The 17,665-nt window shown below is 37.8% G+C and overlaps 3 protein-coding genes and 1 pseudogene across 3 annotated transcripts in view; 2 read left to right on the top strand and 2 right to left on the bottom strand.

Annotated features, from left to right (window-relative positions):
• LOC148735381 (uncharacterized) overlaps positions 1–614 on the top strand; it is a 2,301-nt gene extending 1,687 nt beyond the window's left edge. The window contains exon 2 of the mRNA XM_088754455.1: positions 1–614. This exon is cut by the window's left edge and continues 1,310 nt beyond it. The gene's annotated coding sequence lies outside the window, so the exon portion shown is untranslated.
• Positions 615–8,491: 7,877 nt separating this feature from the next.
• On the bottom strand, positions 8,492–16,733 carry LOC148735378 (uncharacterized; annotated as a pseudogene).
• On the top strand, positions 10,548–13,299 carry LOC148735380 (uncharacterized). Its single transcript, XM_088754200.1, has 2 exons — positions 10,548–10,697; positions 10,839–13,299. The coding sequence occupies exon 2, from the start codon at positions 10,851–10,853 to the stop codon at positions 12,546–12,548; it is 1,698 nt and encodes a 565-aa protein (XP_088610326.1). The 5' UTR covers positions 10,548–10,697; positions 10,839–10,850; the 3' UTR covers positions 12,549–13,299.
• Positions 12,043–15,577, bottom strand: LOC148735379 (uncharacterized). Its single transcript, XM_088754201.1, has 3 exons — positions 14,756–15,577; positions 14,371–14,558; positions 12,043–14,224 (listed from the first exon to the last, which is right to left on the bottom strand). Exons 1-3 carry the CDS (start codon positions 15,343–15,345, stop codon positions 13,311–13,313), a joined length of 1,692 nt encoding a protein of 563 aa, XP_088610327.1. The 5' UTR covers positions 15,346–15,577; the 3' UTR covers positions 12,043–13,310.
• Positions 16,734–17,665: the final 932 nt, after the last annotated feature.

The following is a 17,665-nucleotide window of genomic DNA, read 5'->3' as shown; positions in this document are numbered from 1 at the left end:
TTAAACAATTTTTTTTTTTGCAACCAATGGCTACTGGTAGCTGGTAACACTTATCCTGGTTACTCAACAGGGCCCAGGTGCATAAAACTTATGCCACACTTAAGTAGGCTTGCATAGCAATGCAAAGGGAAGGGGAGGGAGCCTAAACAAAATCCATGCAGACACAGGTTATTTTTTCTGACTACGTCTCACCATCCCTTAAGCTAATTTAAGTGTGGCTTTAGTTTTATACACCTGGACTCAGGCTCCCAGCTTCACAGACACAAAAGTAAAACCTTTAAGCCAGCACGACTTTCACACTTGGAACTACTGGACGAAAGAATTCCATACTGGTCACATACCCCTGACCTGGATTTAGTTGAAATGACAATTTAAGAATGTCACTGGATTTCATTATAATCTATTTTCACAGAACACATAGTAGTTTGTATTAATGAACATAAAGGAGATGAATATCAGAAAAATGTAAAACTAACCACATCACATTTTTGACCAAAGCTATGTCAATACCATTTGATCTGTTACAGTAGGGCTTCTAGTAATACAAAAATAATATTAAAAACTCATTGTACTATAATTTAGTTGAAAAAAAGTTCTATTTAGTCAAATTCAAAGTCTTCGCAGCCATCCTTGATCAATGGATACTGCAAATTAACAAGAGCTGAGCACAGTTGGCACAGCTTGTCAGCATGGCACCTCAAAAATGCTGGGATGAAGCCAAGGATGCCAAAACTCTTAAGTCTTGCATTTGCAACCTCTACATGGATGCGACATCGAGCTATTGATTTCGTTGCCCTTGCCTCACTCTCTGTAAACTTTCCATTGTTGAGAAATGGTGGTATGTTCACTGAAACACCTCTTGGAACTATATCGCTGATGGGAAAACCTTTGTCTGCCAGAACAAGATCACCAGGACTCAAATGTTTACAAAATTCAGACTCTTTAACCATGACCTTGTCACTAACTGAGCCAGGAAAAAGATCACTAACATAGGTTATAACTCCATTTGGGGCAACCCCTATTATGACTTTGAAAGAGTTCATTCCCCTGTAGCTGGAATATGTAGCATTCTGCTGGGACATGAGCTTAGGTGCAGCAATTTCAATGTCTGTACAATCAATCACAATGCGGCAACTGCTGTACTCAGTGAAAGAGGATGGCAAACACATCTTGTTCTTTTCTCTAGATGGCACGGTTGTCATGATGTCTTTGAACAGGAGAGAATGCAGAACATGGACAAAAGTTAGTACTATGTTAGCAACAGTTGCAACACTGCATGAAAACAACTGGGCTAAATGTAGATTGGTATAATTTTGTTTCAGTTTCATCAGAGTGATAAATATCTGGTCCTCAAGTGTGATCGCCTCAACCTTCCATCCAGCATAATAGTTTATTTCACCCTTGAATCTTGAAACATATCCCACAACAATATCAAAAACATCCTTAGTGGGTAGACCTGTCTCCATCCGTATCACCTCAGGGCTCAAGCTCTTAGCAGAGTAGTGTGCACTATAGTAACTTGACATTTCCTTGTGTTTAGCAAGTTCTGTTGAAGTCATGTCAAGCTCTATTGACAGCAGAGCTTCTTTGGAACTTGTCTTTTCCTCTTGTGAGCATTCAGTGGAACATGGTTCAGAGTTCTCTTTAATCTCTTCAAGCACAGATGCTACAGTTGGTAATTTCGTGGGCTCGGCAGACACTTTCCGTTTTTTCTTGGGGGTAGGTGTACTGGGAGGTGTTGGTCCTGTACCTGGCAGCAAGTCCAAACTATCAAACAGCTTGTGCCTGTTTCTGTCACTCGAGTTATTGCTCACCAGGTGCTTTTGTCCGCTTATTATACTCTTCAATAGTAAGGCCAAAGGTTATCTTGATTCTCTTTATCTTATTTCTATTATTGGAGGATAAAATGCGCTATTATAGCTCTTGAAGTGCTCGAGGTCAACGACAATGTGTCACGCTAGGGACGCCATATTGGTTTGTTTAGACCACAGAATTCTGGTGCTATGGAAACGTGACGTAAGCACTTTAGGACTCTATACCTGGTGTTTTTAAGACCGGGCTACTGAAAAATGTTAGTGTCTCACACTGGTTGGTACTTGAATGCCCCCTCTTACTGGAAGAGTTAAATCTCGTCTCAAAAAGAAATTCTTGACTACACGAGCTTCCATTTGATAGAAACGTGTCTTGGAAGTTAACAAGAGTGAAACTTTCGATGTAAGTCTGAAAAATATTTAATGTTACCATGGCCGATTGCAAAGGCATTTCTCCAACTTTTCAATGCAACGCAACTGGTCTCTCAAAACTAATCCAAGCCAACACTACTCAACAAAGGCAACTATTTAGCAGCTTGTTGTCTTGGAAGCAATAATCAACGGAGTGCGTCATTGATTCCAAGGAAATCAGGGAGTGCAAACAAACTGCATAAAAGTGCGAAAATACAGCACATTTGAAAACAATCCCACCCCCATGGAATTTAACCAGCCTACCACAAATGCATACAGTGTGGGCAACAACATGACAATCAGCTCTATGGAAGCCCCCCTTACAAAAAAGTTACCTGGCCCAACGGGAGCAACAGGCCGCCACCCTAGTAGTAGTAGTAGTAGTTCTTTATTTAAACTCGGTAAAAATCTTCAGTAATTACAATAGTATTCTAATTAAAATAACACTATATCTTAAGAATTGCATTAAAACTACTATTAAAATTTTGTTTTAGGAGATTGCCGAGTGAGAATCCTGATTCAAAAGCGCGATTGATTTCCTTCTTGAACCCACCCTTTCCCCATTGTGAATTTTTTCTGGAGTTTTCATTGATTTCTTTCAATTCCAGGAATTTCTTGGAATTCCATGATTGACAGCGGAGGGTGGTTACTGGTAAGGCAGCAATCAATTCCACCTGTGCCCAGTCCCCGTGCTAACCCCTGGATTTTTTTTCTCATGGATGGCAAATTCCCAGCGGTATGAGCACTTAAGCTGTCAATTGGCGGATTTGACCGATACATAACGAAGAGACGGATTCTTATATTTACACTAAAAGCATCCCTGTTTTAAGCAAATTATGATTTGAAAAACTGCCTGTAATAGATATAAAATTCAATAAAGCAATATAGATAGAGAGCATCATTGAATCTCTCACACATTTCGCACTTACTCTTTTTTTTATTTCCCCCTCTCGTTGGATTGAGTTTTAGATGATCAAGGAGGCCCAGCTGATCACAATGTTATGCAAAAATCTAAGGAGTCAACACTGCCCCCCAAAATTAAAATATTAAAGCTATACGAATCTCCTAATTTTGTAACATATGACTAACTAAAAATTTGTGACCAACAAAACTTGTGGTGGCGGGGCGGATTTCCCTTTCGTAAACGGCCGTTGCCATTTGAAAGGGTCGTCGCCATTTTTAAACGGTCGTTGCCATTTCCAATAACAGTCGATATGATTCATTACAAAATTGCAACGACTGTTTCGACAAATGGCAACGACTGTTTCAAAATGGCAACAACCGTTTCAAATGGCAACGGCCGTTTACAAAAGGGAAAATTGCGGTGGCGAGGGTCAGATAGAAACTAGGGGAAAAATCTAAAGAGTTTTACGTGAATTCTATACACCAGGGTATCATTGTGTGTGTGTGTTTTTTTTTTTACTAACAAATCCAATCACAAGCTATCCCTGGGCTAAAAAAAATATTGATTCCCGCTGAATCGTTATCTAATGTAAGGGGCACCAAACGAGAATATATTTCCAAAACCACTTAAACATAGCATTGTTGAGTGTATATTTGTATTTGAACGGTATATATAGGCATATCTTACCCCCTAAAATTTTTTTTATCCGTTTGGATATCCGAGCTGAAAGTATAGTGATCCGAAAATCATTAGGGATAAAAACTTGCCTTTTCGAAATTTCAGCAAAAAAAAAAGGAGCTCCCGCAAATTGCAGCGTAAAACTCCTTTAAAAGTGGGAAATTATACCATGTTTTAGATGTTTGCAAATCCTAGGAGAGGCAGGCATAAGCATTAAATTTTACAAAAAAGAAAATTCTAGATCCCAAATCATCTTCCGAATAGATATTTTCCCTAAAATTGACGTTGTGTGCCCCTATAATGTAATGAGAGAAGGTTAAGGGGGAGGGCTGGACTTCAGAGGGGAGGTCATCCAGATAAAAACAACAAAGCATAGAACCTTTAAGAGAGTAGTCAGCTCGTCAGAGATTTGAAAAGGAATTAGGGGAGAATCAAGCTTTTATGTTTCACAGTGATTTGTGTACATGTCATTTTTTCGAATTTTAGAGCCTCGTACTTCCTTCTTATTGACCGGGAACTTGTAATTACTCGAGATCCCTTTTAGACAGCTTGGCAGTTTTTTGACAGTTCATTCATCAGCCGATTCAGTCACTTTCTGTCTTACTTTTGTATTCCTGTTCTGGGACGGAACTCTGTTGTTCTCTATCAAGCGTAACTACTGTCCTGCCTGATGGTCGTGCAAGTTGCAATTCATCCAGTCTATTTGAAACCGAGCAAGACACTGATACCTCTGCATCGAATTGTCGAAGATGAAATTTTTTGTTTCCTTTTTGTAAAAAACTAGTTTATTCCGTGGACGGAATTGACAAAAATGAAACTGGGTTGTTCAAAGCAGCCTGTTTAACATATCCCCTGCATGCTTTAGTTGGTGTACATGTTAAATTTGAATTACGATATGAAAGCTAAAAAGTTAATTCTTCTTTCAACAAGTTTGGGTAAATTAGAGCTGAGTCGGCCTTCAAACAACTGGGGGCCCAGAATAGTATGATGGAATTTGTAAGATTAACCGCTTCGAATAATGTACATGAACGGATTGCTCAAGTTATAGAAAACTATGGGCAGTACTGCTTTGCTCATGGAAATTTGTATGCATGCAAAATATTCATTGCTAATGGTTGCTCTCGCACTTTTTTTTCATTCAAGTTTATTGATATCATGGCAAGAAATCCGTGACAGCATGGCAGTCATGCATGCGCATCAATGTCGAACTCTGTCTTAGGTTACAAACGAATCGCAAAATCACTACAAGGAAAACAGTGCAATTTCAGCTAACCTTCTTTTAATAATTACTCTTGTGTTACGAACGCCAAAGGAGACATGTTCTTCCAGATCGCAAAATAAAGAGGACTCTTTGTACAACCTTTCGCTGCATGCTCCATGTATATTCACGAGTGTTAAAGCGGTTGCCGAAGCGATTTTTGTTGGACACATAAATCCTCGCACTCCGCCATACATCTTCTTGAAAACAGCCCAAAGGTAGCATAAATTGACGAAAATCACCACACATTGCAGGTACGGAGGAACATTCTTCCAGATCGAACTGTTTTGTTTACATGCTAAACTTCATTTATAGTGCAAAATTAGGAGCCATTGAAGCCACTAAATTGGTTCCAAACTTGTTGGAAAACCAGCCAAAATACTGCTGAGGAATCCTTAATGTGACGTCATCTTTAAAGCCAAGAGAAAAATTACAAGAAAACGCCGTGTTTTTAGTCGGCCGTAAACGGTAGTTTCTCGCCCATTCATACTCCATCTTGAATTATAAAATGCTTTTCTTGAACTTTGTAACCTTGCCTTTGATAAGTTACGCAATTGCGTTACACAATCGCTGCAAATTTACAAGTAAAATGAGTGACGGATTTAGTCCATGTTGCTTGCGTTTTAAAGACGCAATCATTTTCACTCAACCGGAAGTAAGATATGAGGCGAGGAAAAAAGAGAAAAGAGTCCTTTCCACCTTGGAAATTCCTTATCCTCTTTTAAAAGAATGGCACGAAATTGTACGAGAAAAAAACGTGCTGTTGCGTGACATGTCTGGTCAAGAATTCTCAACAGGATGTGCAAATTCTCCTTCTACATGTACAAGTTCATCAGAAGACTCACCTACAGCAAAAAGGTTTAGTTATGTAGACCTGGTAAAAAATGTACATTTGGGCAATGCTTTGCATTTAGCGATGATGAAAATGTACGAAGAGGAATTGATGTTATTATTATGGAACATTTTTCAGAATGATCTAACTTATGACATTAATACAAACCTTAATATGTGTGCAGATGACCACCAGTTTTATGATATGAGCAGTAATCTAGCTGATGTTCATGCTAATCTGACAGTAAGTGCTGAAGTAGCTTCCAACTGGTACAGTTCCAACTTCCTTAAAGGAAACTTCGACAAGTATCGAACCTTAACACTTGGTAATAAATGTGATCAAAGTATGAGAATTGTTATTGGAGACGTAGAAGTTAAATCAACTGCCTGCCTGAAATTGCTTGGAGTATCAATAGACAATGATCTCCGATTTGCTGAACATATTACTACAATCTGTAAGAAAAGCAGCCAACATGTAGGAGTCTTAATGAGACTCAGAAACTTAATACCTACTAGCACCAAGTTGCAATTGTTTAAAGCTGCCATTCTTCCTTATTTAACTTACTCTCATCTTGTTTGGCACTTCTGTCGTGCTAGTGACAGCAGAAAACTCGAACGCATACAGAAAAGGGCACTTAGAGCCATCTATTGCGACAAAACGTCAAGTTATAACACACTATTGGGTATGGCTAATCTATGTACTTTACACAACAGAAGGTTACACGACATGGCTACTCTCATGTACAAGGTCAAGAATAATATATGTCCTAAGTATATTGCTGACCTATTTTGGAGGTCTGATACGAAATATGCTCTACGTAGCAAAGAATTTGTTATTCCTAGATTTAATACAGCAACATATGGTAAGCACTCTATCAGATATACTGGACCTAAGTTATGGAATATTGTACCTAAGAACATTAGAGATCTGCCAACATTATCATCTTTCAAGATAAATATCCGTAAGATTGATCTAAATACTTTACTGACCGATAATTACTGTACCAACTGTATTTTATGCAGTACTTAATGTAAAAAAGTTTTTAATGTAAATTTTATCTTGTACATATTGTAAATATTTTAGCATGTTAACCAATCTTAGTATTTTTAGCTCAATTAGCATTTTAACTTTAATTAATATATGGATTTAGTCATTTTTAATTTATTTTGTAGTGTCCCCATTTAGTGGTTATGTACTGCTATTTTAGTCTGACACTTAAATAAAGGTATTCATTCATTCATTCATTCATGTAGCTTTGTTAAATATTGCCTACAAGATTTCATTAGATTATAAAAAAACGAAAGGCTGGGCAAGACAAGAGTTGAATAATCGAGTACGAAAGTTTCATGTCATGGAGGGTCAAACAAAATCTGTAAATGAACTCTATAGAGAAATTGAAACCATACAAAATGAACTACTAGAGTGGAAAAAGGCCTATGAGAATTTAGAGTTAGAGAAGGAAAGAATCTATGAGGAAATGGTGCTGGCAGTGAATCAAAGGGGAAATGAAACCCAAGTTTTGCAGAAAACAAACAAAGAGCTTGAAGATTATATTGCATCGTTGGAAAACTCAGTGGGAATAAGTTCATACCAGGGAAAACCTCTTTCAACTGTGAAAAATAAGTTCAGAACCTTGAGAACTTTTATTTCACGAGCCGAAGCTGCTCTTTGGTTCTGCTCTTCCTTTGGTGTTGAACTAGTAGGTTTAAGTAGGTTTAACTGTCAAAGAATCCAACACTAATGTGGTTCACAACATCACAAGTTAACCCACCAGTCAAGATTCAGCCACTCAAGGAAAAGGAGAAAAAAAATACAGCACTCTGTCTGAAGAAGAAAAAGGAAATGTTGAGAAAATCCTCTTCCTATTGGACAAATTTTGGGTAGGAGATGCATTCTATCATGAAATTTCCATTGTCACTGATGGTCCACCGAGGTCCTACTTGGTCAAACAATGCCGTGATGAACTCAACAAGATGTGCCAGATTGAACCACTAAATGCCAAGTTTGAAGGGGCCAAAGTAAATTCAGTTGAAACTGTGTTCAAAGTACATATCTCTGACTTTCTTAAGCAAAACAGTGACTTTGACCCTATCACTGATAAAATCAAAATCAATGGTGATGGTGCAACAATGAAAAGAAATTCAAATTTTATTTTGCTTTTGTTTTCTATTTTGCAAACAGAGGAGTCAGTTATGTCTGCTAAAAGAAATAGAACTCTTGGTATAGTCAATGGAGCTGAGAGTTACCACACAATAAAAGAGTCATTTCAGAGTTTATTCAATGAGGTAAATGACTTGATTGCCACAAGTAAAATGACTGTGGATGGCCACGAGATAAAAACTGAATTCTATCTTGGTGGCGATTACAAATTTATTTTAGTGATGCTTGGACTCAAGGGAGCAACATCTAACTATGCTTGTGCCTGGTGCAAGGTACATAAAACTGATCGCTGGAGAATCAATAATGACTACAACAGTTACAACACTCTACCCATGGCAAGAACACAGAAAGAAATTTGTGAAATGTCAAAAAAATCTAAAGATAATTACTGTTGTGATAAACAACCTTTGTTGAATATTCCACTCTATCATATAGTGGTAGATGAGCTTCACTTAATGCTAAGAGTCACTGATATTTTGATTGAAAATCTTGTCCATGAGTGCCTTAACTGGGATAAGGATGATGACTTGGACCATAAAAAGGGGACAGCAACAGGGCTACACCTAAAAAGCCTGATTATAGTAATCAAATCTTGTGGTGTTTCTTTTGATGTGTGGGAAAAACGAAACGCTGACGGGAAAGGTAGTGGCAAACATGACTGGACAAGTCTCTTGGGAAAAGACAAGAAAATCCTTCTGGCTGACCTTCCCAATAAGCTACACAAAATTCTCCACCCAGATACAGCATTAACTGTGGTTGCAGTCTGGACAGAGTTTGCAGAAATTTACAAAGTTGTCAATGACTGGAACCCTGAGAAAAACCCCACAGAATTTTTCATGAAAGCCAAAGAGCGGATTTCTCCTTTTGTCAGTCTAAATGGCAAAAGAGAAGGGTATGAGAGAGCCAGAGTTACCCCTTACATGCATATCATGGTTGCACACATTCCAAAGTTCTTTGAGCTTCACAAGTCTGTCAAAATATTTACAGGGCAAGGGGTTGAAAAGAACAATGATGTAGCTCGAGCAATAATTCTGAGAAAGTCCAACAAGTGGGATTCTGCAGGAGATGTTCTGCAACAAGAACAACGTCAGTGGGAGCTCAAAGAAAATGAGCGGAAAGTTCGCTGTTACACAAAGCGCAAGAAAGCTACTGGGATGTTGTAATTAAAGAAAACCGTAAAAGGGCAAGAGCAAACTTTAGTCAGGATCCCCCTTGAGCAATCAAGTGAAGCTCAAAATGAACATGCCCTCCCTGTGTCTTCTACCACTGACACTGGCTTTTCCTATATGACAGTGAAGCAATTGAAAGATGAATTAAAGAAGAAAAATGCTAAAGGATTCAGCAACAAAAACAAGGTTGAACTTATCAAATAACTGGAAGACATTTGTCAAAAAGAAAATATGGAATAGTGTTCTGGGAAAAATGGCTTTAGTTACTCTTATGGGGACTCCCTTGCACATTCAAAATTATCTAAACAAACTCACATAAAAAGCTAAAGAACCCAGAGAGAGTGCAGTGAAACCTCATCAACTCAGAGAAATTACAGTTCACTCTGTAAATAACAGCATTTCAAGGAAATTCATCTCTGTGAATTAAGCCTAGGGTTATTAGATAGGGGCCATTTATATTTTGTATATTCAACACATTGCTCATATTCTTAGCAGCTTTTGCATTCAAGTGGAACTTGAGCCCTAAAAGTCCCTAAAGCCATTATAGTGAATTTCATTTTAAGAACCATTTTATAATGTCTATGACTGAATAGTTACTGGTTCGCGACTGAAATCAATTGAAAGTTTCTCAATTAACATTCTCTGATCTTCTTCAATTTTCCCATTTACAACAGAATATGTTTTTGGTGATTTAGCTAAAAACAATCTAACTTTAAATGGATGTTTAGCCCTGACTCCATCCCCATTACAATCAATAACCCTATCCCAGTTTTCTGGTAAATTACAGCGGTTAAAATCATCCCTATTCAACAGAGTATACCTTTTTTCCTTTACCATAAAACAAAGAACGAAAAACAGTCATGATTGGAAATCCAAAATAGCATTGGACCTAGATTTGCTTTTCAACTTTAACAGGACAGATAATCTCAGGTTATCAACCTGCTGTGTTAGCCTCTCTTTGTCAACAATTGGCTTGTGGTAAGTTCTGTAAAAAAAAAAAGAATGAAAATGGAAACATTGTAAGAGGGGTCGTCTAAAAACAAGTTACAAGTATACTAGAAACACTGCAAAGGCAAAAAAAAATAAAGGGGGAGAGAAGCAATTAATCCACGTATTGCTGATGAAAAAAAAACTTAGTAAAGCATAAAATCATTCATGTTTAAGATGATACGAGTGCAAATCTCTAATTATTTCTGTATTTCAGCAGGTTCAATTGTAGTAGCAATTTAAGTACAGTTAAAAAAGTGATAAATACCTAACAAGATACGTGCATCAAGAGTTCCGGAAGGTAATTCGCGCGCAATGCATTCTGGGATAGTCTCACAAAAAAAGTGGGCACTAAGCGTGACAATATGGCGTGTGTCTCTGTATTCAATGCGTTCTTTGAAGCGTGTCTTTATCTATAATACAGTCTTTTTGTTCTTGTAAGTGATATCAACTGGAAAATAATCTTCGTGGGTATTATATTCAAAAGGTAAGTTACAAATTTTAACTTTGTTTTAGCTGTTTTTAAGCTTTTAATGGTAGTAGATTCAATCCTGCGCGCGAGTGACATTCGCGAATACAAGAACTGTCAAAAGTCAAAGATTCTCATCGTATTTTTATTACTTTGCAGCCGTTTAATGACATGGTCTTTGGGCACAGAAATTGTGCAGTATTTGGGTGCCATAACAGTGGGAAAAAGCTTGAGAAATGGGCTTCACAGCAATGCGAAGTTCACGATTGTTTACACGGCACTCCGCCATGTGACTGTCCGCTGCCGTTCAAGCTATTTCCGTTCCCTACTGAACGCAAAAACAATGAGGGTAGAAAGCGCTGGATCCATCTTCTAAAGAGAAAAGGCCCGAAAGGAGAAGTCTGGCAACCTAATAATTCGTCGAGAGTCTGCAATGAGCACTTTGTTGATGGGAAACCCACGAAAGAAAACCCTGATCCTGTACTCAAAATGGGCTACGAGACAAAGTCTACTCGTAACCGTAAACCGCCTACTGATAGATCATCATTACTAGAAGAAATGAAACGTTTAAGAACTCAAGATAATACTCAAGATAATACACAAGATAATATTCAAGATGATACTCAAGATAATGCACATGATAGTCAAGATGCTCCTGTGATTCAAGAACCAAGTAGTTCCTCGTTTATAACAGAAGAAGAACATTGTACTACTGCCGGTCGACCCGACCATATCACTCACGATCATGCATATTCGTTTGGCTGGTACAACCTAGAAGATCCTGACTTCTGTATGAAAGAAAAATGCTTGCAGGAAAGACTCAAGCAGTTCAATGAGATCAAAGATCTCAAAGAAAAACTCCAAGAACTTGAAAGTGAACTCAAAGCATGTAAGATAAAACTCAAGGCCAGACAGCGTAAGGGACTAGAACATTCTGATTTGAAAACAAATTCATCTGTTCGTCTACTAACCGGCCTACCATCAAAACGAGTATTCAATAAGTTGTTTGAAGTAGTGAAGGGAAACATTAAAAAAGTAAACTACTGGAGTGGCCCAAAAAAATCTACTAAAAAAGGAAGAAACTTCAAAAAAACACCAAATAAGTTTGGCCCTAAAAGAGCTTTGTCAGAAAAAGATGAGTTTCTTTTGACCTTAATGAAACTTCGACTTGGATCAACAAATGCTGACTTAGCACAGAGGTTTGGAATTTCAACTACAAATGTAACAAATGTTGTTACTACCTGGGTGAAAATCCTAGCAAGTGAACTTAAATGTTTGGTTTACAATCCCTCCATCGATGTTGTGAAAGCAACTTTGCCCGCAAAGTTTAAAAAGCCAGGCTACTCTAATGTACGCCACATCATTGATTGCACAGAAATATTTATTGAAACCCCAAGCGACCCAAACCTTAGAGCAGCTACGTGGTCAGACTACAAGCATCACAACACTGCTAAGCTGTTGGTATCAATAACACCACATGGTTTTTTCAATTTCTTATCCAAAGCATGGGGAGGGAGAACTTCAGATGTGCATCTGACAAGAGAATCATCATTTTATGATATCATTGAACCTGGCGATGAAGTGATGGCAGACTGTGGATTCACAATTGCTGAAGACCTCTTAATCAGAAGCTCAAGACTACACATCCCCCCTGGTAAACGTGGACAAGAGCAGTTCACTAAAGCTGAAGTTGCTAAAACAAAAGAAATTGCAAATCTTAGAATCTTTGTTGAGCAAGCAATAAGACGGTTGAAGACGTTTAGACTGATAAAGCATGAACTACCAATATCACTGCTTGGCAGTATAGACAACATTGTACTTATTTGTGCAGCCTTATGTAACTTGTATAGACCCTTGGGTAAAAAATGATTAACAAGAAATGTACAAATAGCTAAAAAGATTGACAGCATTTAACCCATGAAAGAATATAAACTTCATAAATTTAGAGGATACCAATATGTATTAGTCTAAGTTCTTTCTTAGGTTAAATGTTATTCAAAATCTCTGCTCTACTAAGTATTTACTAGCAACTAGTATAGAGTGCAATCACTTAATCTTTCATACAAATGGTACCAAACAATACTAAATAGTGTTGATAATGGTACATAACAAGAAACTTAAGTATTAGTATGATTTAGTACCATTTAATGCTTCAGCTATTAAGTATGTGCACTCTGAATAAGAACTGTTATATTATTTGCACCACAAGGACCTCACAAGAGAAAAATTATTCTGGTAGAGTGATTACAATCATTAGATATAATTTGTAAATATTTTTCTTCATTTCACAGCTCATGTGTCGCTGAACACAAATAAATAATATATTATTTATTATTACTATATATATAACTGCAAACAATATCAAACTGTAACATTTTCAATCATACTGAAGTGTGGTCAATGCATTACTTGTATAAAATTTCATGATTTGATTCATCCATTCCAGTTTCCACAACAGACAATTTTACTGTTCTATTCAGAGACTATTTGAGTTCAATTTAGAACTGTCAGACCAGTTTTTCCAGATATGAAATTGTAAAAATTCTAAATTGTATATAAAATGTACAAATGTATTTTTAGTGTTTACACCATGTAAATAAAGTTTTGTATCAAGTTATAATTAACGAGCATTCATTCACTTAAATACTTATTATAAAACCAAATTAGGTTTTGCTTTATCTTTTCCCAGTAATCATTATTGAACTTGATTAGCTCCAGATGATAACCCTTTTGGGTGTAGACCAGGAAGTGACACCATGTTCTCTTTGTCACAGCCATTTGTCCCTGTATCTGTGCAAAATATGCATGCTTCTCTTTCAAGACAATTTTGCCATTAATCTTTACCAGGTAGGAAAGATTGTCTTCTGATGGTAAATCATTAACAATAGAATAAGGGCACTTCACTTCTAGCACCCCTAATCCACAACAGGAACATTCAACAAGCAGATCAGGGGATGCTCCAATGAATTGGTCAGATTCATCAATAAATAGTCCACACTCTCTGAATTTTGCATCTTTGTGCTCCCTCTGAAACAGTTTCACATACTTATCCTTAGCAACTTTCTCCATGTTTCTTCCATATTTTAGAGCAGGTAAATGTTCCGATGGTCCATTACTTTTACCCTGGATTGTGTCCACTAGTTCCTGTGCATCACCCCCCTTAGTTTTAAGGGTTTCAACTTTTGTGTACACTCTATAGAAATTAGAGGCAGTTAATCGGCCTTTTCTGTAATTGTGCCATGCCTCATTCTCAGACTGACCAATGGTGCCTTGTTCAATCAGATGTATATCATCAGCACTTAAGTCTTTCTTTGATGACTTAGGCATTACACATTCAGGTACTTCAGTATTAATTTCTATTGTAACGGAAGTTGAACACGGTTCCTCAAACTCAGCCGTTGCTAATTTGATGAATGCCGATTCTGGCAACAAGTCCTTCAAATTATTATAAAACGACTTCCTCTTTCCTTTTGGAGTCAGGGGCTTCAACTCTTCATGTGAATTGAATAACTTTCGGCGACTATCGATGGCAGGTCTGGTCGTCTCTAGAAAAACACAAAATAAAAGTAAATTAATTGCTAGGTTACAAGCTAATAAGAACTTTCTTATTTATGTCCCCAGATAACACTTATGTCTATCCAGTATACATACTGTAAATACTTTGTTTAGAATTTTAAACATAATAACATACCTTTATTTAGCTTTGAAGCCTTCCACTCCATATCACAAATTCTAGAGGGCTTGATTACAGTCTTGTTTCCTATTGGAACATTCCACACACACTCTTTGGACGTACATGCAGGATTTGTCACACCATTACGGTTTGCTGCTTCAATTCTGAACAGCAGTGCCATCACATGAATACAAGAACCACTCATACTGAAACAAGAAATAACAAATAGTTAGGGTATATGATAGACATAATATTTTAAACATTCTAAAGTATAATATATATATTGAGCTTAGACCAACAACATTAGTCATAAAATCGAGGTATATGATAAACATGATATTTTAGGCTTAAATTTTGCATCAGTTACAAGTTAAAGTCTTATAAAACAGAAAGTCTAACATACCCAGCAGTACAGGTACAGTAGGCACTGATAATCTCTCCATTTTTTCTTGAACAAATCCATGATGTATGTGGTGTATCACCAACCTTCATCGAATGCGTACATTTTGCTTTCAAGAAGCAAAAATCCATATTTTCTAGTTCATGGTAGAAAACTTCTTTCAGAAAGCCCGAGTCAAATAAGCGGTATGCTTTCCCCTCTTTGTACTCATTCATGACCCGTTCGTGCAGTTTAATATCCTTTCCAGGATGATCAGCCATCAGATATTTCGTAATGTCACTTAGAAATATAGGAGGCCATGATGTTAGCCCATCTTTTTCATCAATCCATCCGTCCTTTAGCCCAAGAGGATCGGGAAGCTTGCTGCCCTCAGGAGTAAACAATAGCTTCGCTCTCTCAGACTCCGTGATGCACATTAGTTCTTTAGCCGATGCTTGTACTTGGATTCCCATCTCTGATGCTGCAAACACACGGGCTACAAGTTCAGCTTTAGCTCCAGAAGTTTTAAGATTTCGTTTACGGCAAAATAACTTGAGAGCGTCCACCTTCCATGTGTTGACTTCCTCGAGGGAAAGCTCACTTGTCTCGCTCATTTCCACGCCAAAAACGACGAGAAAACTATATGAAAACTATATACAAACTAGTGAAAACTATATACAAACTATTATTAAAACTATATACAAACTATGATCTAATTTAAACTGGAAAAAATTGTAAAATCGCGAGGTAAAAGTGTATAAATGTTGACGATGCTTTAGTTATCAAGATGGCCGCTGTCACGCTTGGTGCCCACTTTTTATATGAGACGATCCCAGAATGCATTGCGCGCGTTTCGATATCGGAGACTCTTGATGCAGGTATTGGTAGTCAAGTTCTCTTCATCTTCCCAACTATTATAAGACCTGCTATACCCTTTCCATTTCACCAAATATTGAACCTGAAGATTGTAATTATCAAACTTTAACATGTAAGACAATTAATGGCATACATCATATAAACCAAGGCAGAAGAAAAATTTGTGAACTCACCGTTCCGTGTGATGTCCTCTTCGATATCAGCCTTTCCATGGCAAAATAATCAGTAGAGACATTAGCTTTTCTTTTTCTACATTTTTTTGTATCCCAAAGAAGGTCGGCAGAAGAAACATTAAGCTTCTGAAGAAATATATCGCGGCTATTCTTACTCGAATACCTAACACCACTCACCATCACTCGATGTATGTAATGCGATACAGAAGCGCATGCGTAGAAGGAAGTTTTTCTCTTGCATGAGCTCCCGTTCCAAACCGCTGACTGTCACGAATTTCTGGCGATGTATGAAAATCTTACCAATTTTCGTAAAAAGATGGAATTTAAAGCGAGGGGAATCCACGCATGCGAGTTCTGCCTTTGCACCTTCAGACATAGAGGTGATTACTTGAGGAATATCAGCACAGAACTCCTATATGTGCCTCCAGCTCTTACATGAGCGGATTACGTTAAGGAAAGTACGTTCTCAATTACGTTGCAGCTGATTACCCTGCCGTGTGGTTTTCTCGATTTCTTTGAGGCTCACGTATTTCTCTTTGTTTTTCCACGTACATATGTATTTCGTGGGTTCTGAAGGGGGGGTGGCTAGCGAAACTTCTACTCACCCTGGATTTTCCCAGACTATGCATCGGAAAAAAGAGGAAAACAGATGAGTACTTTTCCCCCAAATTACGAAGTCCTTGGGGCAGTAGTGCAATATTCATTTCTCGGTTTGTTCGTAAAACAGTTCATTAAATTGGAAGTCTTCTGGCAGTTCTCCACCTACAATGTTGGAACTCTCGGGAAAATTTCTGGTTACACGCCCCCAACATTGTTTGGCTAGGGTGAGGCGAGGGGGTTAGAGTAGAGGGGAGGGGCTGGAATTGAAAGGAGAGGAAAACGTCCCTAAAAGACAAAAGCGTCCTCCAAGACTCTTGTCCATAATTGTAGGCCGGCTCTTTGATAGGTATAAAAACTACTGGTAGAACAAAACTGAAACCAGCTTAAATCACTGGCGTTTCTACGACAACTACCTACTGTCTACAGAGAAAGGGAAATCGAAAAACGTTTGCGATTGACAGGAGCACAAAGAAAAGAGACTAAAGTAAGGAAAACACACAAATAACATACGAAGAGTTAAACGAAAATTGAATATACTTCTATTGATAAATCAGAAAGCAAAATAACATACCGAAAACGTAGTCTAAACATTTGTTATTTCCCGACCAATGCCGGGGAAAAACATTTTAATTTTTTTTGTGCTATAACTGCAGCAAGGATTTCCTTCAGTTGAATAATTCTTCAGGATTGGTTAAATCGAGCGGGATGAAAACTGCACAAAGGATTTATATAAAGAGCTAATTACGCATGCTAATCTTAAGGTAAAACAAGGCGATTTGCGTAAGAAGTATAGCCACGGCCTGATTTGCTCTGCTAACGGTTTTCCTGGTTGCCTTGGTTGATTCTCCATTCTTATTTTTTGTCGGAATAATAAAATTCACTTTTCCCCAGCTAATGCTAATGATAACGCAAGTTTTACAGGTATAATGGTTTTAAAATCACGTTTTTCGCTCGGTCACAAACGGCAAACAAACGTGAATAAAGGCAGTCACCGATTCTGCAGCCACCGATTCCGCCGCCACCGATTCCGCCCTTAGCGAACAAGATTGCTCGAAGTACCGCAAGGCAATCAGATTGCAGGATTTGGAGAATTCCGCCCGCTCGAAAGCTTCGGCTTGGTAAAAAGGAGTGTTATTATGTTTTTTGTTACTAAAACATCGGCCTCCACTAGCACATGAAACAACGAAACTATGTCTGCCATGTCGGACGCCAGTACAACTCAGTCAAGCGCTTAAACATTTAAACATGCATAATTACACAGGGATGGGAAAACAGAAATTATTTC

The sequence above is a fragment of the Stylophora pistillata genome, chromosome 3 (genome assembly GCF_964205215.1).
Source record: "Stylophora pistillata chromosome 3, jaStyPist1.2, whole genome shotgun sequence".
Taxonomy (NCBI): Eukaryota; Metazoa; Cnidaria; class Anthozoa; order Scleractinia; family Pocilloporidae; genus Stylophora; species Stylophora pistillata.
Note: the sequence above shows the minus strand (reverse complement) of the source record. Positions and strands in the feature narration are given on the sequence as shown.

What these genes read in the sequence shown, in the direction of transcription:
- LOC148735380 (XM_088754200.1), top strand. Translation starts at nt 10,851, where the DNA reads ATGGTCTTTGGGCACAGAAATTGTGCAGTATTTGGGTGCCATAACAGT.
- LOC148735379 (XM_088754201.1), bottom strand. Translation starts at nt 15,345, where the DNA reads ATGAGCGAGACAAGTGAGCTTTCCCTCGAGGAAGTCAACACATGGAAG. An exon ending in TACTGTACCTGTACTGCTGG is followed by an intron (nt 14,559 to 14,755) that starts GTATGTTAGACT and finishes TTCTTGTTTCAG; the next exon opens with TATGAGTGGTTCTTGTATTC. An exon ending in GGCTTCAAAGCTAAATAAAG is followed by an intron (nt 14,225 to 14,370) that starts GTATGTTATTAT and finishes GTGTTTTTCTAG; the next exon opens with AGACGACCAGACCTGCCATC.